The sequence below is a fragment of the Nicotiana sylvestris genome, chromosome 2 (assembly GCF_000393655.2).
Source record: "Nicotiana sylvestris chromosome 2, ASM39365v2, whole genome shotgun sequence".
NCBI lineage: Eukaryota > Viridiplantae > Streptophyta > Magnoliopsida > Solanales > Solanaceae > Nicotiana > Nicotiana sylvestris.
In genome coordinates this window covers 181,737,610-181,763,405 of record NC_091058.1, presented here as the reverse complement: position 1 = coordinate 181,763,405, position 25,796 = coordinate 181,737,610, and the positions used below count along the sequence as shown (strand labels likewise).

The following is a 25,796-nucleotide window of genomic DNA, read 5'->3' as shown; positions in this document are numbered from 1 at the left end:
CTGAAATATTTGCAGTATTTTAAACACACATAGTGCGAGATATAAATTCGTATCCTAATTTGGGAGCCTCGTTGTGCACGAGGTAGGCCTAGCAACAAATAAACTTGGAGAACTTAAAATGCCAATAAATGCTTCATTTCATAACTTAAAATAGACGAATCCAAAACGACACTAACATAATAACAAAAACAAATCACTACTGGCACTTGACCTTAGTACATTTTAAGAAAAACAAGTAAATCTAATCTATTTGATCCCAGAAGGACCTTCCCCAAATTCGATCTTCTGGACTCCATCAAACAGATCTCCCAGCTCACGCAGTCCCAGCAGCAAGTAGGGTCGGGCCAGATGTCCTCCCTCAGCTCTTTCAGCATTCTGATAGTTTTCAATCCTTTTTATGACTTTGCCCTCTAGTTCTACTATTCCTCGCTCCAGGTATTCCAGTTTTCTGTTGGCAGTGACCGCCATCTCTTTCCATTCCTCGATCAATCTCACGTTTCTCTCATGTATCTCTCGATGCTCATTCTCAGAGTCGTGGACTCTCTTGCACAGCCTATTGTACTTGACTTGGGCTTCAGCTTCCTCGTCTACGATTCTGTTCCCTCGACCAGTCCCCGATGTCATCGCTCCTTTCAGATTGTCCTCCAACCATGCAGGGTAGAGGCTCGCACCCTGCATGATATCTGTCTGGCTCGACAGTGCTTTTCTCCACAATGATTTTGCAGTGGCACATGTGCTGAGCTTGGCACTTGTAAGGTATGTCATCGTCTTGGAAATCTGCCCTGAAATGACTCATCTTGACGACCCTTGGTACAACCTGCTTTCTGCCTGCTTGCCTCATAACTCGTATAAGAACATATCGATATATCCCTCTCAACCCAATCAACACCAAATGCGGAGCATCCCTGGACCTGATAATGAACTCGTCCGTTGGAAACCATTCAACCATACACTGCACATGTTCCTTGGTCAGATTGTCGAAGAACTCTACCCATTCGCTAGCACTTTCGGGCGGAGCAAATTTGTCCGAAATGTAGGTCATCTACTTAGGGTGATGGAAAGTGATGTGGTCGTTCCAAGACCTTCACGGAGTTTCTTGGCGATATCGACCCTTTTGGAGATGTTCCAACAACCATAACTGTAGCAGCAAGTTGCAACCCTTGAAATGTTGGACCCCTCTTTGATAGCATTATAGGGCCCTATAGATATCAACTATGATCATGGGGACTATGGTACACGTCTGCCCATTAATCCCCTCCATCAGAGTTTTGGCAACCATGGCCAACCTGGTGTGGATTCTTCCCTTTTCCATTGGGAACACTATCATCCCCAGAAAGCACACGATGAACATGAACACTCTACGGTGGATGTGACCCAGTGAAGTGAGGGCGATCTCATCATGATAAGTGCGGAAGGACTTGCTGTGGCTATACCTCTCGTAGAGATATTCGAAAGGTATGTAGGAGTCCTTCAGCCACACTAAGTCGACATTCTTTTTCAGTCCCATCATTTTCAAAAATCCTCTGCCTGTACGATTTTCTGGTATCAAAAGCCCGGGACTGTCCCAAGCCAACCGGCAAACCCTCATATTACCTCTAGGAGCGGTGTCATTTCTATGTCGCCGAATCGGAACATGGCTCTTTCACTATCCCAGAATAGGGTGGCAGCCTCAATCAGTTCTTGTTTGGTTCAATATCTTGCAGGGAAAGGCAAATTACCCAGGTACTTTTTCACATGCTTCTTGTCACGTGAGGAAAGATCTTCCCACCAATTTAGCAACAATGGAGAGATATTGCTAACCATACCGAATCTAGGGACTTCGTGCCTCATTTTCTACAAAACAAAAGGGTTAGGCCTTACCCCCACCGGACTCGACTACTTATATATTTACGATCAGTATATCGGCATTTAGTTCTCCAAATTAATGCACAGAACGTGATTGCGTCCGCTGGGATTATGGAAAACCCGATGGACTTTGGATAAGGCTTATCTTAAAGGATCATTATGTGGACAACATAACTGATCTAACTAGGTTTGACAATGATGCATGCACAATTTAAACAGAGTATGGTTTTATGGGGTTTTAGACTGGTACCCTCAAGCGGACAACTTGGGGGGAAGGCACAGAACCGTCGACTGCACCGCTGATCGGCTGGTTTTATGGCAAATAAGCTTTTTTGAATTTAAGGGTAACAAATAGGAAGAGCGCAACCACTTATTAAAGAGTTGCTATAGGATTTGAGATGCACGAGTGGAATATGATGTGGAACATGATTTATGCAGCAGTTAATAACATGTAGGCAAGTATTTCACGTAGGAAAAATAAATACAGCATTTAAATAATTAAAAAAATAGTTACATAAAAAAGGAAAATAAAGAGACAAGTCAGTTTTCAGGGTAATAAAAGAATCATAAATGCTTGAAAAAAAGACAATTAAATCCAGATAAGGGAGCAGGGTATGGGATAAGCATGCTTGGACTAATTTGTAAAAATAAGTTTGCTACGGTAAGGGCCTAAAGATATCCCCAGCAGAGTTGCCATGCTGTCGCGCCCCCTTTTTCCATCCTTGCAGAGGGAGGTCCGGGTTTCGACATTCACGAGGTGTAATGACTCGTTTTCTTTTGGAAATTAGGTATTTGAAGAGTCGTCACCTAACGGATTATGGTGCGTTACGACACTTAGAGAAATTAACTCTTGGGTTGGTTTGCATTACCAGAGATTAGGGTAAGGGCTCGAAATAACCTCGAGGGGAAGGTGTTAGTCACCCCTCTTGGTCCACAACTGTGGGTCCCGACCAAACGTATATTTACAAATTAGTCCATATAAACAAGTAAGTTGTAAAGCTCATTGAACAAGTCAAGTAATGAAAGGTTTGAACAAATTATACAAACAAAGTTTTAAATAAGGAGAGGATTTGGGGTAAGAAGGGGTCCTAGGTTGTTTATCTTATAGGATCACCCCACTCAATGTCCGGTAAACACTCCTCAATGAGGGGCTACACGTGACATTAACGTACAGTCATCATATCCCATTTCTACCCTTCCCATCTCCTTATTGGTCAAGCAAAGCGAGTGTTTGATCATTGATTCCTATTGCGTGCTGCTACTCGTCCCTTCTTAATAGTCCCAGAGGGAGTTGGGACCTCTACCTATAGGTCGTTCTAGACGTACCCTAAGGATTTAAAGGCAAAACTCTAAAGGCAACCATCAAAAAGCATCTAGGAATTTCACATAATGAGAGAAAGTAAAAGGCTCATAGTTTCCTCCGCAAACAAGCATGCATGCAGCACGACTCAACCACAAGTAAGGTCTTTAGTAATCAAAGTCCTAAAGAAGGATTTCTAAGTGATTATGCAGAAATAAACCACTTTCAGATACAAAAGTCATAACATTATTAGCTGCCTAGGACCTCCTCTTTAAAAGCTTATTAGAATTCAGAGACGTCGAGTGACAGAAACAGCTTCAGAGAAATGCAAGTTTTGAAAATTCCCTAAGGCTAGCCTATATGCAGAATTGTGTCTATGTTACTGTAGAAACAGACAAGTTTTTGAAATAGAACCTTTCAATACCTATAGGCAGAATATCTAACAGAATTAAAGAAATTATGAAAAGACCGGTATTAGAGAGTTATCGCTTGATAAGGCCAGTTTTAAGAAGTAAACTAGGTGAGATAAAATCAACTCATTAGGCTAATTAGATTACCAGACATAATTGCAAGTAGAAGTCCCTATAGGCATGGTATCTAGGCGTGTTACTGGTTTTAGGCAATTTGCAGTAACTTATTGAATCGGAATTATGTTTTATAGGCATGGTATCTATACTTGAATTGATTTAAAACATGATGGCTTGGAACTTGGAAACATGGTTTCTAACCTGACAAATGCAGGATTTATGAACATGGTTTATATTTGATGCAAATGAAATTAAAAGTGAAAACCTATAGACATGATGTCTATTATGCAAAATGAAATCAGATTCAACAAGAGTCACACTCTATGAACATGTTTTCTATTGAGTAAAGCAGGCAGATTTGAAAGTAAAATCCTAAGAGCATGATTTCTACCCATATTACCCCACAAAGTATACATCTACCCACCCCTTTTACTAAATTAACCCGAATATCTATTTACAAAATATTACAGGCCAACAAATGAATTACATAAATGAAATAGAAAACTAAGAAGCTATTCTATAAGGAGACTACAATCAGGCCCAAGTTTTTCAAAGCCTCCAATGGTCTTTCAAACCTCATTTCCACGAACAAATTAGGGTCTAGGTGTATCAAAGTTCCCTAAGGGTCTCAAGGACCCCGGGCAATGCTTACACCTAGACTTAGTAGGCAAGCATTAAATCAATGTAGTGTGGAAAGTCAGCCTCAGTATGCCAGAGTTCCAAAGGTTCTCAAGAGGATCCCAAGGCAGTACACATACTAGAGAGGGTAGAACTTATTAACTAAGAGTAGAGTGAAAGTGCATGACACATGTTTGAAAGAAGTTTATTAAAGACTGGACTTAAAGGTCTGTTTTGAAAGCAATTAGTAAAGCGATAGAGGTTGTTTGAAAGAGGTTGGAGTAGTAAACAGAGTTCAAACACTTCAGGATAAGACCACACACAACAAGTTCACAGAATCTAAATGTATTCAGTAATCACACAGGGGTTAAGGGGTTTGGGGATACACAGACATTGCCTGTAGACACATGACCCCAGCAGGAGTATTAGGACTGGTATAGACATGCTCAGATATAGCTTGACACTGGCATAATCACAAACCAGTCATGAGAAACATAAACACTTAGAGGGGAATAAGGATTTGGGATTCACAAAATGGTAAATGCACAGTAGGTAAAAGAAAACAATTGTCCAGACATGTTGAATCACATAAGGGAATACATGATCTTAAAGGGAGGGGAGTTATACTAGTATGTTTAGCTACAAACTCCACAACAAAACCATAAGTAAAAGCAGGCTAGAAATAAAGAAACTGAAACAAGAAAAGAAGCATGTTGTTGTTGTGGCTGTAAATTAAACTAGGACATACCAGTGAAGATAGAAGTAAGCAGAATGAAAGAATCAAAGAGCACAGATGATTAACCTTGGCTTGCAGCCGCCTAATAGGAATAAAATAACATAGAGATTTTAAATAAGAGAGGGGTTTTTTGGAAGCCAAGTATGTGTCGTTTGTGAAAGCCTTAGGGTATTTGTAGTTGAAAGTAGGTAGTGGAATAAGGTAAAAACATAGCAGTATACTAATTTAAGAACTCAAAATCAATCACTTAGAGAATCAAGGAAGTACTTCCTTGTGTTAGGGGAATCAAGGTCAAACAGAAAGATTTAGTACCATATAAGGGGAAAGGAGGAATCAGTGCATAATTAAACAAGGAAAGGAGCCAGAGTCCATTAGGCATAAAGTAGTTGATTAGGACCAAATTCAGAAAGACCTAATTAAGGAAAGACTAAGTAAAACCAAGAATCATAGTAAATAATATAATAAAATTAGTGAATTCAAATAGACGAGTAGAATTCTAGGGCCTTGAAGGAAAATCATTCAATTACCAACAATTAAGGAAAATTAGAATCAATCATGAGGGTCCATGATTCTGTGTGTTTCAACATATAAATAGAGATGAATGAATAGAAGTAGCAAACAAAACAAGGTCAATTATATAGGCAGAAAGAAATAAGAGATAAACAAGCACAGTCATATAGAGGTGATGTAAGTAGGCTAGAGATTCAACAGGACATATTTTAAGCATTGTGACAACGAGAAATTAACAAGACCAAGGAAAAGAAAGTTATGCTAACACACAACGCCCAGGCAAAGAGAATCGTGCTAACACACAGAACCAAAATGAAGAAAATCATGCTCACACACAGAAACAGAGTAAGAAAATCATGCGAACATATAGAATCAAGTAAAGAAAATCTTTTTAAAAATTAGGGCTTTTAATAGAGTTGAGTTAAAAAGCAGTAGGAACATAGAATCGATCAAGATAAACGAGGGAAAAAGGTTTAACCATAAAGAAATCAGTTGAAACCGGTATAGAAAGAATTCCGAGAAAACCCTAGTTTTCAAAGAAAGTAAGAACGGTTTAGACTAGAGGATCTTTCAGAACAAAGCTCGAAAATATGCAAATCATAGAAGGAAATAGGTTTAAAGCATGAAAATAACACAGATCTGAGAGATCCAGAAGAGAGTTAGGGTTTCAAAAGGAAACCTAGGTAGAAATCGAAAGAACCTGTTGTAACTTCATAAATCATAACGCACATAGTGTGATTTTGCCCAAAATCACACCAGAGAAGCCTCGAACAACAGAATCAGAAACCCTAGGTCCAAATCGGAATGGCCTAGGACCCTTGAATGCTTTAGAGATGATGAGCAAAGTGATGAGAGTGACCATTGGAGGCTTGGGGTTTGAGAGATAGTCGCTGGAGATGACCGGAGAAGGAGGTGAATGGAGGAGTCTAGGGTTAGGTTTGAGAGAAGAGTGGAGATGAGAGAGCATCTGAAGGCGGCGCCTTTGGAAAAGAGACTTAGGGTTAGGGGTCGTTTGAAAATTAAAAAGGAAAGGAATTATTTGGACCGTTGATTTGGGAGATCAACGGCCAGGATTAAAACAGGTAGGTGGGTTTCGGGTTTGGGTAAGGATTAATAGGGTATGGGTCGGGTGATTTGGGTGTGAAATTGGGCAGGAAATGGGGTCCAAATTTGGCTATAATTGAAAGCAAAATTTGGCTGTTATTTAAATAGCCAATTTTCCCTTATTTGATTTATAAAAATAGTAGGTAATTTCAGTAAAATAAATTAAGGTACCAAAATGATTTAAAATGCATAATTAACAATTTAAAAATACAGGATCCAATTTTAAGCATATAAACATAATTATATCTAAAAATGGGCTAACATTGCAATTATATGCAATTTAGCTTTTAAACAATAATTTGGGAAATAATTATTGGGATATAATGGATAAAAGGGGAGAAAATAAATCAATTTAAACCTTAAAATTATGGAAAAAATAATAAAACCCTTGGGCATGCTTATGTATGGATATATATGCTATTTTGAAGGCTTTTATGCATATTCAAAACATAGAGGGAAAAATTGGATATCAACAGCATATTGTGCACATTGAAACACACCTTCCATATATAATCTTGCCACACCATTTCACTTGAAATAACAAGTGCTACATCTATAAATTTCCGACTTACAACATTCATATGGACGCCATGGGAGCTCAATTTCTAAGAAGAGGGGATTTTAGCCATACATACCTCAATAGAGCGTTCTTTAAATTCTTACAATAATTCCGGAACTCCTAGCAACTTCGATCTATTTTATGAGAATTACAAGTTGAACCAAGAATTAGAGGGATAATCAAGATTCTAGCTCATTTGGGCACATTATCAAGCACTAAGTGTGCATCATGATCTTTAAGACCTTTTTTGTTGAGAGTTTCTATCATCCTACACCCTATTTGTTACATTTTTAGTTCATAATCTCCCCATACGCTTTATTACACATGCATGCAAGAAAATCCATCCTTATACCCATGAACCCACTTGTTAATTACCTATTCTAGTATGAATTTCAAAATCAAAGGTTAGGGTACAAGTTCTTACCTCTTAGGATGAAGGCTTAGCAACTTTACTTGATAATCTTCAAAGATTTGGGAAAGAATTTAATAGTGACTTAGTGAGGATCATTTTCTCCCTCTAGAATTCTTTCTCTCACTCTAAATATAGTAGAAAATGGCACAAGAGAGTCTAATGGGGTGTTCTTAACGGAATGGGATCAGGTTTTAAAAGTTAGAAAATAGGAGCCTCGACATAATCTGCGGTCGCATATGCGATCGCATAACTGACATGCGGCCCGCAAAAGTATCCCTCAGACTTGAATGTACTTCCCGGGTATGCGACCAATATGCGGTCCAAATACCTGTTCTGCGGTCGCATAATGCACCACAGAACGACCCTTCGCAAAAATCCCAAGGAGGTTATGCGATGACTATGCGGCCCGCATATCAATTATGCGATCGCATAATTGGCCGCACAATTGACCTCAAAATTAGCCAGCATACTGATTCACTCTGCGATAGATATGCGACCCGCATTGCTGTTATGCGGTCGCATAATGGGCCACAGAAGCACGCTCTTTTGAAAAACATTCTTCCTTAACTTTTAATGCACATAATAGTTCTAAACTTGGCACTATGATCTTTCGGGTTTTTGAGTAGAAATTTCACAGAGCCTTACATCCTCGCCCACTTAAGATCATTCGTCCTCGAATGAGGAACAAGATTCACTTATCAGCAACTTAGGCAATTTCATTTTCACACCACATACCAACAACCCCCAAATTAGGCTAACTCCCTAAATTTCCAGAAATTTTGCCAGAGTTTCCTTAGTATCTAGGCCCATCCACCTGCCAGAGAGCCCTATAAACATATCCGAATAGTATATACACAATCTATTGACATGACATAATATATAACCATACTAACCACGACCCTGCAGACAATATATAACCAAAACGGAACAGTTTTACATAGATTGATCAAGTGATACAAAGCTTATAGGGACCAAATTCATAGTAACTATTACATGGTTATACAAACAAATGTGGGAGACCTACATCTCCTACCATACAATGCCTCAAATGGTAACATCTGGATACTAGCATGGAAGCTGTTGTTATAAGCAAATTCTATGAGTGGCAAATGATCATCCCAGCTACCTTTGAAGTCAAGAACATAAGCACGCAACATGTCCTCAAGCGTCTGAATAGTCCGCTCTGCTTACCCGTCGGTCTGAGGATGAAAAGCTGTACTAAGATTTACCTGCGTACCCAAACCTTACTGAAATTTCTTCCAAAAGTTGGCCGTGAACTTAGCCCCTCGATCTGAAATAATTGAGACTAGAGTGCCATGCAACCTGACTATGTCTTTGATATACAACTGAGCATATTGTCCCGCTGTGTCGGTAGATTTAACTGGCAAGAAGTGCGCTAATTTCATGAGTCGATCCACGATTACCCAAATTGAGTCGAACTTGCGCGGAGTGCGCGGTAACCATACCACAAAATTCAAGTCGATCATTTCCCATTTCCATATTGGAATTTCTAAACTTTGAGTCAATCCACCAAGCCTTTGGTGTTCGGCCTTCACTTGCTGACAGTTCGGACACTTTGCCACAAAGTCCGCCACATCCCTTTTCATGTTGCTCCACCAATAAACTTCCTTGAGATCATGATACATTTTCGTAGAACTTGGGTGTACGGAATACCTGGAAGTGTGAGCTTCGGCCATGATCCATTCCTGAAGGCCATCAATATCTGGAACACATAGACGGCCTTGGTACCGTAGGGTACCATCATCCATGCCAAAGGAAAAAGTTGTGGTCTTGTGTTAAAAAGTCCCTTCCTTCAGCTGTGCTAACAATGGATCATTGTATTGCTTTTCTTTGACCTCTGCTACAAGCGATGATTCAGCCCTATACTGCACAATCACTCCTCCTTCATTAGAGTCTGTAAGGCGAACTCCCAAACTAGCCAACTAGTGAACCTCCCGTGCCAACGACCTTTGATATGCCTCCAAATGAGCCAAACTTCCCATCAATTTCTGGCTAAGATCATCCTCCACGACATTGGCCTTTCCTGGGTGATAGAGAATTTCGATATCATAGTCCTTGAGTAACTCTAGCCATCTTTTTTGTCTCAGATTCAACTCCTTTTGTTTGAAAATATATTGAAGGCTCTTGTGGTCTGTAACTACATCCACATGGACCCCATACAAAAAATGTTGCCAAATCTTTAGTGTGAACACCACTGCCATAAGCTCTAAGTCGTGGGTTAGATAGTTCTTTTCATGATTCTTGAGTTTCCTAAAAGCGTAAGCTATAACCTTGCCGTGTTGCATTAACACACACCCAAGCCCGATCCTCAAAGCATCGCAATACACCACAAATCCCTCTGTACCCTCTAGCAGGGTCAATACCAGAGCGGTAGTCAATCTTGATTTCAATTCCTGGAAGCTCCTTTCACAAGCATCGGACCACTGGAACTTAACTGCTTTCTGCGTCAATTTAGTCAACGGAGAGGCAAGTGTAGAAAATCCCTCCACAAATCTTCAGTAGTACCCATCCAAACTTAAGAAACTGCAAATCTCTATTGGAGTGGTAGGTCTAGGCCAATTCCTTACTATTGCAATCTTTTGAGGATCAACCATAATCCCTTCCCTATAGACGACATGACCCAAGAACGTGACAGATTCAAGCCAAAATTCACATTTCAAAAATTTTGCATACAATTGATGTTGCTAAAGAGTCTGTAGAACTGCCCTGAGATGGTCAGCATGGTCCTCCCGAATTCGGGAATACAAAAGAATATCATCGATGAACACTATCACAAAGGAGTCTAGAAAAGGCTTGAAGACTCGATTCATAAGATCCATGAAAGCGGCCCGGGCATTTGTTAGCCCGAAGGACATCACCAGAAATTCAAAGTGCCCATACCGGGTCTTAAAAGCTGTTTTTGGAATATCCTGCTCCCTTATCTTCAATTGATGATATCCGGACTGCAAGTCAATTTTTGAGAAGCACTTAGCACCTTGCAATTGATCAAACAAATCATCTATCCTTGATAGAGGGTATTTATTCTTGATTGTGACTTTGTTGAGTTGCCAGTAGTCAGTACACATCTGGAGCGACCCATCTTTCTTCCTTACAAACAAGACCTGTGCACCCCACGGTGACACACTCGGCCGGATGAAACCCTTTTCTAACAATTCCTTCAATTGTTCCTTCAATTCCTTCAATTCTGCCGGTGCCATTCTATAAGGTGGAATTGATATAGGTTGCGTTCCTGGCATCACGTCGATCCCAAAATCAGTCTCCCTGTCTGGTGGGATCCTAGGGAGCTTATCTAGAAAGACATCTGGAAATTCATTCATAACTGGCACAGACTCAAGGCTAGGTGCCTCGGCATCGATGTCCGTAACCCGAACTAAATGCTAGATACACCCCTTCTTGATCATTTTTGCGGCCTTAAGGTAAGAAATAAACCGACCTTTTAGCACTACATTATCTCCCTTTCATTCAACAACGGGCTCATTAGGAAATTCAAGCCTCATAGTTCTAGTCTGACAATCAAGTTTGGCAAAACATGAATAAAGCCAATCCATTCCCATTATTACATCAAAATTGACCATCCCTAATTCAATAAGATCAGCCATGGTATCCCTACCATGCACCGTAACAACACAACCTCTATAAACTCGAGCAGCAGTAATAGAATCACCAATCGGAGTAGACACCGAGAATGGCTCATGAAGCTGATCCGGTTCTATCCTAAATTCCATAGCAACAAAAGGGGTAACATAGGACAAGGTGGAACCGGGGTCAATAAGTGCATACACATCATGAGATTGGACAGTCAAAATACCTGTAACAATATCTGGAGAAGCCTCTGTAGTCTTGTGACCACTCATAGCATAGAACCGGTTGGGTCCTCCTGAACACTACGCACCACCCCTATCTACACCACGCCCCGCGGGTGCTAGAGATATAGCAACTTCTGTACTGGATGGCTGTGTTGTGACCCTACCCGCACCCTGGCGGGATACACGACAATGTCCCTGAATGTGGCCCCTCATCCCACATCCATAACATATGGGTAACTCCATGTAGCAAATCCCTGAGTGTATCTTCCCGCACTTGGGGCACGGGGACCTCTGCTGTTGCTGGGATCTCCCTCCTGACCGACCCTATTGGTGGGGTCCCCTGCTATCTTGACTGGGACTGAAACGACTCTATTGCTGCTGTTGGCTGGGCCCTGATGGTGGTGCACTGACTGAAGACTGCGACAAACTGGGACGGCCCTGATAATCCTCCCCGGAAAGCTGATCTTCCCCTACCTAGTGACTCTCCCATATTGCCCGTAGACCGTGTCTTGATGTTACCCTCTCTCTCCATTCTGTTCTTTAGTTTATCGTTCTCTATAGCCTGAGAAAATGCCACCATCTTCCCATAATTCATGTCAGAATTCAAGGCAGCTATAGAAGCCTCATTAATAGTCAAAGGATTAAGGCCCTGAACAAACCGGTGCACCCTGGCCTCCATTGTGGGCAACATGTGAATAACATACTTGGACAGGCGGACAAACTCTATGTGGTACTCCTACAAACTTCTGCTACCTTGCTTCAGATTCTCAAACTCTACTGCACAGGCTGCCCTTGTCTCAGCATGCAGGAAATGATCTATAAAGGCATCGGCAAACTCGTTCCACCTCGCTGGAGGGATCCCTTCCTTACGGGAATCTTCCCACAACTCGAATCACGAATAGGCCACCCCTTTTAGACGGTAGGCAGCCAACTCTACTCCCTTTGTTTCAGTTGCACACATAACCCTGAGGGGCTTGTGCATCTCATCAATAAAATCCTGAGGGTCCTCTTCTGGATTTGTACCCGTAAACACTGGAGGATCTAGCTGAAGAAATCTGTTCACCCTGGAACTGGTGGAATCCCCTTGTTGGCTAGATGAACTGGGTGTAACATTTAACCTCTGGGCCTGAGAGGCCACTGGCTGAGTCAGCATCTGGATAGCTCCCCTAAGATTCCCATCAGAGATATCGGAACCAGAAGCTGGGGTTGGAGGCGGAACATGAATATCAATGGGAAGGATAGTAACACCCTCAGAATATGTAAGAACTGGTGTAGTAGAACCAGGCAGTGTAGTAGTCGGGGAAATGTCCTCACCTATCGGGTTCTCACCCACATCATCAATTATGGAATCGACTGCCGCTCCTGGGGAAGCATTGGCTCCTTGGCCAGTTCTGGCTTTCTTCTTTGGTGCCATGTACTGAAATTTGAAAGAATGCACTAGTTAGAGGGGGAATAGTTTCATAACAAGTTTTGCCGCACGTTCCTGAATATCAAAGAAGGGTGTTATTCCTAAATGCCCAAGTAGCCTCCAACTTATAGATGTGGTCGACTACACACCGATAAGAAGGACTCTAATAGACACGACTCCGAGACATCCTAGGACACTTTAAAACCTTAGGCTCTGATACCAAGTTTGTCATGCCTCAACCTCAGGAGGCGCGACCGATGCTCAATCGAGTGAACCTAACTGAGCAAGCCATTTTGACACCTTCTACCCTACTCACTATGATCAAGAAAACCATGCTATCATTTAAATTAGACCGTAGGAAAGATCGTACATGAAACATTGCTAGTTCATTTTATATTACAATCCTCAAACCATAGTTAAGTTTCCAAAATTTCATACAGTTACAAATTAGAGGAAGCAAGAGTTTAGAATTACAACATAGTCTAGTAACCCATCCAATACCCGTACAAATCCCACACAAAACATCTACGAAGCCTCTAAGGATATAAAAGACAGTTATGATAATGCCGGCAACAAGGCCCCGTCTATACCTCAAAAGTGAAAATTTATAACAAAAGGTGTACAACATAACCCCTAAAGGAAAAGGGCTCACCAAGACTTCTGAGAGGAGGATGCTCCGCTACCTGCGATCGACACTATCTGCTATGGAACCACCTACATCCATTCAAAAGATGTAGCGCCCCCGACAAAAGGGACGTTAGTACTATGGAATAGTACTAGTATGTATAACTAAACACCATCTTATTAGAAAGAACAACCATACAAGAATAAAGAAATCATAAAGACTAACAAAGCTTCAAACAATCACCACATCATCAAATAAAAGGGTTCACATAGCTTTCCCATAATTTCCATCTTTAGGTGGGGACATTTCATACTGTTGCATCATCATTCACAATACCACCGCTTTCTTGTGCAGAGTTCGATAACGACCCAATCGGCTAGGTTGCCTCATTTGAGACATGTACCTCAGTCACAAATTCATTCTCACTTTTTGGTTTCAATATCAGCACAATACCACCATGCATGTAGCATGGCATCCGATCACGACCCGATCAGCTAGGCCGTCTTACCAAGACATTTTTCCTTTTTCGTCAATCATCTCATTTCAATCTTTATTTCACATATATCAGTTCATAGGCACTTGGGGCCTCAATTATCACATCATACTTGGCACTAGGCCACATTTCAATATTCAAACTCTTTTCCCCCACATTTCACATCATTTTTACTTTCAACATTAACCTTGCAATTTGAGAAAATAGGCACATACAAGAGCAATTCAAGTTGTAAGCATAGAGAGAATTTCACATAGTATGGCATAGCAATCTCATTTAAACTTGACTTTGAATCTAGGCATTTTAGCACATAGTTCACATTCTTCATACATTCTCAATTTACTAAGAACAACATATTGTGCACATTGAAACACACCTTCCATATATAATCTAGCAACACCATTTCACTTGAAATAACAAGTGCTACATCTATAAATTTTCGACTTACAACATTCATATGGACGCCATGGGAGCTCAATTTCTAAGAAGAGGGGGTTTTAGCCATACATACCTTAATAGAGATTTCCTTAAATTCTTACAATAATTTCGGAACTTCTAGCAATTTCGATCTTTTTTATGAGAATTACAAGTTGAACCAAGAATTAGAGAGATAATCAAGATTCTAGCTCATTTGGGCACATTGTCAAGCACTAAGTGCGCATCATGATTTTTAAGACCCTTTTTGTTGAGAGTTTTTATCACCTTACACCCCATTTGTTACATTTTTAGTTCATAATCTCCCATACGCTTTATTATACATGCATGCAAGAAAATCCATCCTTATACCCATGAACCCACTTGTTAATTACCTATTCTAGTATTAATTTCAAAATCAAAGGTTAGGGTACAAGTTCTTACCTCTTAGGATGAAGGTTTAGCAACTTTACTTGATAATCTTCAAAGATTTGGGCAAGAATTTAATTGTGACTTAGTGAGGATCATTTTCTCCCTCTAGAACTCTTTCTCTCACTCTAAATATAGTAGAAAATGGCACAAGACAGTCTAATGGGGTGTTTTTAATGGAATGTGGTCGGGTTTTAAAAGTTAGAAAATAGGAGCCCCGACTCAATCTGCGGTCGCATAACTGACATGCGGCCCGCAAAAGGGACCGCAAAAGTAGCCCTTACACTTGAATGTACTGCCCGCGTATGCGACTAATATGCGGTCCGCATACCTGTTCTGTGGTCACATAATGCACCGCAGAATGCCCTTCGCAAAAATTCCAAGGAGGTTATGCGAGGACTGTGCAGCCCGCATATCGATTATGCAATCACATAATTGGCCGCATAGTTGACCTCAAAATTAGCCAGCATACTGACTCACTCTGCGATAGATATGCGACCCGTATTGCTGTTATGCGGTCGCATAATGGGCCGCAGAAATGTGCTCTTTTGAAAAACATTCTTCATTAACTTTTAATGCACAGGCCAGTTCTAACAGATGTTCTCAACTTGGCACTACGAGATTTCGGGTTTTTGAGTAGAAATTTCACGGGGACTTACATCCTCCCCCATGTAAGATCATTCGTCCATGAATATGGAACAAGATTCACTTATCAACAACTTAGGCAATTTCAGCTTCACACCACATACCAACAACCCACAAATTTGGCTAACTCCCTAAATTTCCAGAAATTTTGCCAGAGTTTCCTTTGTATCTAGGCCCATCCACATGCCAGAGAGCCCTAGAAACATATCTGAATAGTATATACACAATCTATTGACATGACATAATTTATAATCACACTAACCACGACCCCATAGACAATATATAATCAAAAGGGAACAGTTTTACATCGACTGATCAAGTGATACAAAGCTCATAGGGACCAAATTCATAGAAACTATTACATGGCTATACAAACAAATGTGGGTACTTTCTTTCCATTTCTTCCTCGGCTTCCCAAGTGGCTTCTTCAACCTACTGATTTCGCCATAAAACTTTCACGGAGTAATTTATTTGTTTCTCAACTTCCGGACCTGCCTGTCAAGAATGGCAACTGGAATTTCTTCATATGACAGTTCTTCATTAACCTCAATTTTCAACTAGCACAATAGTGGACGAATCTCCCACTACCTTCTTCAACATAGACACATGGAAGACTGGGTGTACCATTGACATCTTGGGTGGTAGCTCAAGCTTGTATGCCACCTGACCGATCCTCTGAATGATTCTATCTGGTACGATATACCTCGGACTCAATTTTCCTTTCCTTCCAAACCGCATGATGCTCTTCATGGAAGAAACCTTCAAAAATACCCAATAATATTCTTTGAACTCCAAATCTCTTCGACGAACGTTCGAATAAGACTTTTGGCAACTCTGAGTAGTTTTCAACCTCTCCTTAATAATCTTGACTTTCTCTATAGCCTGATGCATGAGGTCCGACCCTATCAACTCAGCTTCTCTAACCTCGAACCACCCAATGGGAGACCTACATCTCCTACCATACAATGCCTCAAATTGTGCCATCTGGATACTAGCATGGAAGCTGTTGTTATAAGCAAATTCTATGAGTGGAAAATGATCATCCCAGCTATCTTTAAAGTCAAGAACACAAGCATGCAACACGTCCTCAAGCGTCTAAATAGTCCGCTCTTCTTGCACGTCGGTCTAAGGATGAAAAGTTGTACTAAGATTTACTTGCATATCCAAACCTTGCTGAAATTTCATCCAAAAGTTGGCCATGAATTGAGCCCCTCGATCTGAAATGATTGAGACTGGAGTGCGATGCAACCTGACAATTTCTTTGATATACAACTAAGCGTACTATTCCGCTGTGTCGGTAGATTTAACTAGTAAGAAATGCGCTGATTTTGTTAGTCGATCCATAATTACCCAAATTGAGTCGAACTTGCGCGGAGTGCGCCATAACCCTACAACAAAATCCATGTTGATCATTTCCCATTTCCACATTGGAATTTCTATGCTTTGAGTCAATCCACCGGGCCTTTGGTGTTCTGCCTTCACTTGTTGATAGTTCGGACACTTTACCACAAAGTCCGCCATATCCCTTTCATGTTGCTCCACCAATAAAATTCCTTGAGATTATGATACATTTTCGTAGAACCTGGGTGTACGGAATACCTGGAAGTGTGAGCTTTGGCCATGATCCTTTCCCGAAAGCCATCAATATCTGGAACACATAAGCGGCCTTGGTACCGTACGGTACCATCATCCATGCCAAAGGAAAAAGCTGCGGTCTTGTGTTTATAAATCCCCTTATTAAGCTATGCTATTAATAGATCATTATATTGCTTTTCTTTGACCTCTGCTACAAATAATGATTCAGCCCTATTCTGCACAATCACTCCTCCTTTATTAGAGTCCGCAAGGCAAACTCCCAAACTAGCCAACTGGTAAACCTTCCGGGCCAACGACCCTTGATATGCCTCCAGATGAGCCAAACATCCCATATATTTCCGTCTAAGAGCATCCGCCACGACATTGGCCTTTCCTGGGTGATAGAGAATTTCGATATCATAGTCCTTGAGTAACTTTAGCCATCTTCTCTGTCTTAGATTCAACTCCTTTTGTTTGAAAATATATTGAAGGCTCTTGTGGTCCGTAAATACATCCACATGGACCCTATACAAATAATGTCGCCAAATCTTTAGTGCGAACACCACTGCCGCAAGCTCTAAGTCGTGAGTTGGATCGTTCTTTTCATGATTCTTGAGTTGCCTAGAAATGTAAGCTATAACCTTTCCGTGTTGCATTAAAACACACCCAAGGCCAATCCTCGAAGCTTCACAATACACCACAAATCCCTCTCTACCCTCTGGCAGGGTCAATACTGGCATGGTGGTCAATCTTGATTTCAATTCCCGGAAGCTCCTTTCAGAAGCATCGGACCATTGGAACTTAACTGCTTTATGCTTCAATTTAGTCAATGGAGAGGCAAGTGTAGAAAATCCCTCCACATATCTTCTGTAGTACCCAGCCAAACCTAAGAAACTACGAATCTTTGTTGGAGTGCTAGGTCTAGGGCAATTCCTTACTGCTGCAATCTTTTGAGGATCAACCATACTCCCTTCCCTGGAGACGACATGACCCAAGAACGTGACAGATTCAAGCCAAAATTCACATTTCAAAAATTTTGCATACAGTTGATGTTACTGAAGAGTCTGTAGAACTGCCCTAAGATGGTCAACATGGCCCTTCCGACTTTGGGAATACACAAGAATATCATCGATGAACACTATCACAAAGGAGTCTAGAAAAGGCTTGAAGACTCGATTCATAAGATCCATGAAAGAGACTGGAGCATTTGTTAGCCCGAAGGACATCACCAGAATTTCAAAGTGCCCATACCGGGTCCTGAAAGCTGTTTTTGGAATATCTTGCTCCCTTATCTTCAATTGATGATATCCCGACCGCAAGTCAATTTTTGAGAAGCACTTAGAACCTTGAAATTGATCAAACAAATTATATATCCTTGGTAGAGGGTATTTATTCTTGATTATGACTTTGTTGAGTTGCCTGTAGTCAATATACATCCATAGCGACCCATCTTTCTTCCTTACAAACAAGACCAATGCACCCCAAGGTGACATACTCGGAAGGATGAAACCCTTTTCTAATAAATCCTTCAATTTTTCCTTCAATTCCTTCGAGATTTCATGGGGCATTACAGGTTTGATGGCTTTGGAATGACTCCAGGCACATTCGAGGATGAATGTATATTTAAGTGGAGGAGGATGTAACGACCCGACTGGTCGTTTTGAACAATTGCACCTGGTTTGGTAGTTTAAGGTCTCAAACAGCTTCATAATATGTGTATAGACTTATGTGCATGGTTGAATTCAGTTAATGGATGATTCAGAGTCAAATTGGAAGAAGGAAACTAGTTTTGGAAGTTTAAACGGTGAGAATTTGACCGGAATTGGACTTTTGAGTAAACAACCCTGGAATGGGTTATGGGTGATCTCAACAGCTTCGTATGGTGATTTTGGACTTAGGCGCGCGTCCGAATTCAGATTTGGAAGTCCGTAGGGTAATTTGAGGTGTTTCGGCGAAAGTTGGAAAAATTAAAGTTTGGAAAATGGAGAGGTTTGACTCATAGTTGACTTTTGTGATATTGGGATCGGAAAGCAATTCTGAGAGTTGGAACAACTCCATTATGTCATTTTGGACTTGTCTGCAAAATTTGGCGTCATTCCAGGTTGATTTGATAGGTTTCGGCACGAGTTTTGGAAGTTCGAAGGTTTGAAAGTTCATAAGTTCGATTCTTGGTGTGATTCGTTGTTTTGGCATTGTTTGATGTGATTTGAGACCTCGAGCGAGTCCATGTTAGTTTATATGACTTGTTTGTGTGTTTGGAGGGGGTCCCGTGGGCCTCAGGTGTGTTCCGGGTGGGCTACAGTTCATTTTCCCTTATTTTTGAACTGCTATTTTCTGCTTCTAGTATCCTCTTTCACGATCGCGAACCGCCTTTCATGTTCGCGAAGCTTTGTTGCTGACCACCTGAAAATCCTTCTTCGTGTTCGTGTAACACGCCTCGCGTTGGCAAAGCTCTGCCTTATCCTTCTTCGCGTTCCCATCCACTCCCTCGTGTTCGCGAAAGCATCTGTTCTTTACTCTCCCCGTTCGCGTCCCTTAGCTTGTGTTCGCGATGGCTTTTCTTGGCAGCTTCAGTTTCCCTTCTTCGCTAATGCGATTGTCCTTCCGCGTTCGCGATGAACAAAATCTGGGCGGATAGAATATAATTTCCAAATCGAGGGTTACACCATTTTCACCATAACTTGACTTGTGGAGCTCGGTTTTGAGCGATTCTTTGAGGGCTTTTCACACAAATCGATTGGGTAAGTGTTATTCACCTATAATCAAACATATTCCATGATTTTATCTTCTTTTTCATCATTTAATTTGTGTTTTAGGTTGGGAGAAATGTTGGTTTTTGAAGGAAATTTCTAAAATGAAAAATCACAATTTGAGGGGCCAAATGGTAATGGAATTTAATAAATTTTGTATGGTTGAACTAATATTGGGATGGGTATTCGATTTTTGTAAAATTTGTCGGGTTCTGAGGTGCGGGCCCGGGGGTCGACGTTTGGACCAGTTTTTGGATTTTGTTAAAAGTTGAGACTTTATGATCCAGAATAGTGTCTTATAAGTTTTATTTGTGCTTTGAAGTTAATTTGGTTGGATTTGAGCCGTCCAAAGGTCTTTTCACTCGAGAAGTGCATTTTAGAGTACTAGTTTGTCTTAGGTAAGTATCTTGCCTAACATTGTGTGGGGGACTTTCCCTTAGGATTTGAGTCTTCTATGCTAATTGTAGCCCGTGCATGCAAGGTGACGAGTGTGTGCTCAGACTTAATTGTGGAAAATTTTCTCTAGGGTTCTTAGGTCCTTATGTTCATTATGTGGAAAGTATTACGTTATGATTGGGTATAATAATTGCTTAAATTGTCTCTATATTCTCCATATGATGTTGTTAACTTTCCTCTAATTCTTATGTGTTACATTGACCCTTAATTGCCTTAATTGAAGTGATTGCATTCCTTATTGTTTTGATACTTCTTGATTGTGAGTTCCTCTATGACTTCGTGCAAATAGGTTACATGTCCAATTTTTTGTCTTTACCGGTGTAGTTATCACGTGCTTATTATGTATTGTTATTTTGTTGAGGTTATCGTGCTTCTTGGTTTTCTCGTGACCCTTATTATGTACTTGTTGTTTCCCTTGCAGGGATGTTATTGCTTATGATATTGTTTCCCTTGCCGGGATATTGTTGTTATACTATTGTTCCCTTGCCGGGATGTTATTGCTTATGATATTGTTTCCCTAACTGAGATATTATTGTTATACTATTGTTCCCTTGCCGGGATGTTATTGCTTATGATATTGTTTTCCTCGCCGGGATATTGTTGTTTTACTATTGTTCCCTTGCCGGGATGTTATTGCTTATGATATTGTTTCCCTTGCTGGGATATTGTTGTTATACTATTGTTCCTTTGCCGGGATTCTTTTGTGATTGGTGTTGATTTGTATATTGGGATCGGGTTTCACGCTGCAACAATATTATATGGGATCGGGTTGCACGCCACAACAATATTATATGGGATCGGGTTGCATGCCGCAACAACATTATATGGGATTGGGTTGCACGCCGCAACAAGGAGTAATAAGGGTGGACAGGTGGGGTCGGGTTGCACGCCACAACATCATTATATGATTTGGATCGGGTTGCATGCCGCAACAATATTATATTATTCCAATCGGGTTGCACGCCGCAACATCATTATATGATTTGGATCGGGTTGCACGCCGCAATAGTACTATATGATTGGGATCGGGTTGCATGCCGCAACAAGAAAGAATAAAAGTGAATATTGATTCTTATGGTGAGAACGAGAGTAAAAGCACGAAGGGTGATGCCATGCACTTTCTGTTGCTGTGTTTATTTGTTGTTATCAATTCAATTGTTTAAACTATTTAAATTCCTTTATTACTGTGATCCTTTGTGTTAGAACCTACAGTGTTTTCAATACCTCACCGTATTTACATACATATACATTCCAATACTTCAAACTTCAATAATTGATACATCCTTAATTCAATTAGTTTCTCAATTATATCCCCTTAAACCGTCTGAGGTTGTATTTTACTTAAAAAGGAATTTCTACTAAGTTTTAAGTTATTAACTCTCATGTTAAATGTTATAATCCATTCAATGTTGTATTTTAAATTAAAAGGGGTACTTTCTTTACTCAAATGATTTCAAAAGAAACAACTTCCTCTTTTCTCGCTGGCTTTCCTAATTAGTTTAGAAATTGTAATTTACTTATATTAGGTAAATGAGACTTCTTGAACATCTTGAGTGCATTTGTACGGACATTATGTATTGTATAGCATGTGGATTTGGTTAAAAGTGAGATGGAAAATATGGGGGCATAAGGTGCCATGTGTGTTGAAGGTTCGGAAGCTAAGATTATGATATGAGAAACCGAGGATTGAGATGGTCGGGATTGTGTATTAGACATGATGTGATTGATTAAGTTGGCATTGCCTTATTTATTTGAATACATTCTTACTTGTCTCTGTTCCTGTTATGTCAGTGTTGATTCACTTGGTTATCATTCGTTACTACCCGTGTTCTCCCTTTATTGTTCCTACTGTCTGTATTTTGATTTCTCTCCATTGTTGATATTATCTCGTTATCTTTATCTCGATATTTCATTATCATATCCTGTTCATTTCATTTGACCAGTAGGTGTCTTGACTGTTCCTCGTCACTACCCCACCGAGGTTAGTCTTGATACTTACTAGTCACCGCCATGATGTACTTATACTACACTTCTGTACATATTTTTTGTGTACAGAATTAGGTATTGATCGATAGTAGCCGTGCGGGTCTTCGCGGTGGAGATTCACGGTAACCTATTGCTGCGTTCGCAGGCCTCGGAGTCACCTTCATTTGTATTTATGTTCCATTGATTCCTTCTCGTTCTGGAATGGTGTTGTATTTATTTTGTATAACTACTCTTAAAAATGCTTGTGACTTGTACTACCGGTTAAGAATTGTGATTTATTGAGAGTTATTTAATTTAAAGTCAGTAAATGTTAATGTTATTTCTATAAATGTTAGGCTTGCCTAGTTTAGAGACTAGGTGCCATCACAACTCATTCAGAGGGATTTTGGGTCGTGACACTGCATGACCAATATCTACTTCCTGATGCCAAGCCTGTGCAGCTACTAATCGAGTTAATAGCTAAATAACATCTCTCATCTCCTGACCCAGTGTATCTGGCTGAGGGGCTGAACCTATAGGGGCGGGCGCTGGAGCGGGTGCCCCTCAGAGCTCTTCTAGAAAGGATGGGATATGTGAAGTCTGAGATAGAATCTCACTATGAGACTCTCCCCGAGCCCTGGTAACTCGTGGTGCTCGACTAGTAGTCTCACCAACCACAGACTTTCCCTTCTCGGCGGCTGTAGTCTTCGTAGGCATTGCTGAAAACGTAATATAATGTTAGGAACATGAATTCTTATATCGCAGGATCTAAAATAAACAGAGAGGATAACATCTTATATGTCCTGTAGCCTCCTGTCTATAAGTGTGGTGCACAACATACACATGAACAAGACTCTACTAGACACGGCTTGTAGACAACCCTAGGACAGAACAACTTTGATACCACTTTTGTCACGACCCAAACCGATGGACCGCGACGGGTGCCCGAGTCCTACCTGTCAAACACCCTTAAACATACGTCTAAGATATAAACATGAATAACATCTTGTATACGGTAAAATCGGAGGGTCCAATTTTCCATTGGTATGACGCCTCATAAGCACATCTCGAAGGCTCGAGACCACGGTCGAGTTTTATCCCTCGAGGACTATCGACGCCCAATCTTGAGGCAATATAGACCGACTATTACAGTAAGGAAGTGGGAAGTTCCCAAGGCGTGTAGCTAGAGCCGACAAAGTCTATCAGGCTAGTCTGAGCCCGCATCATGGCATTAACTAGCTGTCCCATCTACATATCTCAGTAATAAATGTATTTGTACTATGTTGGAAGTTCCCCTCATATATAAAGAGGACCCTTGTCATTTTATAAGTATCTGTTGCTCTATACAAAATACACAAGAACATTCTCTCTGCTCTCTAACATATTCTCTTGATATTATTGCTTCCATTTATTGCCTGTATTTATTGTGTTTCATTTATTGTTCTTCATTTATTGCTTATTATTGGCCATAAAGAGCCGTCATTGATTTTATTCTATCTGTTAGTCTCCATCGACTACCTTTGATAGCTCCCCGCCGAGCATTATACTCGGCCTTGAGGCCCCGAATAAGCAAGCTCAAGGCCCCGATCCACATCCATTCGGTTTGATTATCACCTTGCTTTCAAGCTCTTGTCTCGTTTCCAAATCTCTCACATAGCATTAACTGCCTAACAACTAGCATAAAAATAGATCACGTATTTTTAGAACCACTAAATCAAATTTAATTGTTATTACCATTTTCACGATAAACAGTTTGGCGCCCACCGTGGAGCTAAAAATAATAGTGATTATTTTCTTGCTGGTTTTACTACACAATGCAAGTTATCTTTCACACTTTTTCTTGTCCGAGGTCTTCGATTTCAGGTCAAAATGTCTAACTCGGTAAATGGAGGCGGAAACAACAATCTGGAGAACCATAGAGAAAATGGTGTGGATGCTCCAGGTGTTGGTGTACCACCGCGAAACCCTAAGAACGCACCAGAACTAATTCCCATGGACGCGGTCTCACGCGATGCTCAACACGTCGATATAAGCTCCCGCATTAACAGGAGCGTGCACCAAAGAGACCAACAAGAAGCTCAGGAAACCCCGACTAGGGAAGAATGAGAGGTTAGCCTTCACGTTATTTTTGAAATGTTGCAGGCACAACAGCTAGCGATTGCTCGGCTGAAAAGTCACCAGAAAATTCCGAACACAATAGCTAGACACGGCCCCACCAGTAGAGCAGGTACCAGAGAGATCGAGCAACAATGGGTCGGCAGCCGACCCAGCCATTGTAAAGATGCTCGAGGACCTCACAAGGAGGATCGAATCGTGCGAGAAGAAGATAGAAGCCAATGACAAAAACGTCGAAACCTACAACTCCATGGTCGACCAAATTCGTGCGCACCCTCGATCCTGAAAGGTGTGGATTCAAAAAAGTTCATACAAAGGCTGTTTCCGAAGGAAACGGCTCCAAAACCTATTCTAAATAAGTTTAGAATGCCAGACCTTCCGTAATACAATGGAACCTCGGACCCCAACGAGTACGTCACTGCCTACACTTATGTGGTGAAGGGCAACGACCTAAAGGGCGACTAGATCGAGTCCATCTTGCTGAAAAAGTTCGAGGAAACACTCTCGAAAGGGGCCATGATGTGGTATCACAACATAGCTCCTAACTCTATAGACTCATTTTCCATGCTGGAAGACTCTTTTATAAAGGCACATGCCGGTACCATCAAAGTAGCAACAAGAAAATCGGACATCTTCAAGATCAAGCAGAGGGAGAATGAGATACTGCGAGAGTTCGTATCTTGCTTTCAAATGGAATGAATAGAACTGCCACCAGTCTCCAACAACTGGGCAGTACAGGCCTTCACTCAAGGTTTGAATGAACGAAGCACGGTAGCTTCGAAGCAGCTGAAACAGAATCTGGTCGAATACCTTGCCGTGACCTAGCCAGACGTTCACAACCGATATCAATCGAAAATCAAGATCAAGGATGACCAACTAGGAGCCCTATCGGGCTCGGTATACCCAAACAGGCTTCCGACAAAGGAGCCAAAGACAAACAAGGAACGATACTAGCCATACACTGATGACAGGAGAAATGCCCCGAGGTGTAACATACCCCGAAATGACTGAAGGACGGACTGAGGCTAGAATTCATGGGGACTCATCAATAGATCCGGGTTCGATAGGCACACAGGGCCAACGAAGGCACCTCGCTTGTCGGAATACAACTTCAATGTCGATGTATCAGACATCGTGTTCGCCATCATTAAAATTTGAGATGCCAGGTGGCCCAAGCCTGTGCAATTCCACAACTTAGTGTGTGAATTCCACAACACGTACGGCCACAGGACTAAGGATTGCCACCAACTCTGAGAAGAAGTATCCAGACTACTCAGTAAAGGTCACCTCCGAGAATTCCTCAGCGACCGGGCCAAAAATCCGTTCCGGGAAAGAGAGGTGGCCAAGAAGAACGAAAAGAATGAGCTACAACATGTCATCCACATGATCTTAGGAGGAATCGATGCCCAACAGGAGCCCATGATGAGAAGAACAAAAATGACCATCACCAGAGAAAAGCGAACTTGGGGATACATACCCGAGG

The 25,796-nt window shown here is 41.1% G+C and overlaps 1 protein-coding gene across 1 annotated transcript; it reads right to left on the bottom strand.

Moving 5' to 3' along the window:
• Positions 1 to 11,090: 11,090 nt before the first annotated feature.
• On the bottom strand, positions 11,091 to 11,486 carry LOC138886030 (uncharacterized). Its single transcript, XM_070167053.1, has one exon. The coding sequence runs from the start codon at positions 11,484 to 11,486 to the stop codon at positions 11,091 to 11,093; it is 396 nt and encodes a 131-aa protein (XP_070023154.1).
• Between the last annotated feature and the right edge of the window lie 14,310 nt (positions 11,487 to 25,796).

Coding starts and splice junctions, on each gene's coding strand:
- LOC138886030 (XM_070167053.1), bottom strand. CDS start 11,486: ATGAGTGGTCACAAGACTACAGAGGCTTCTCCAGATATTGTTACAGGT.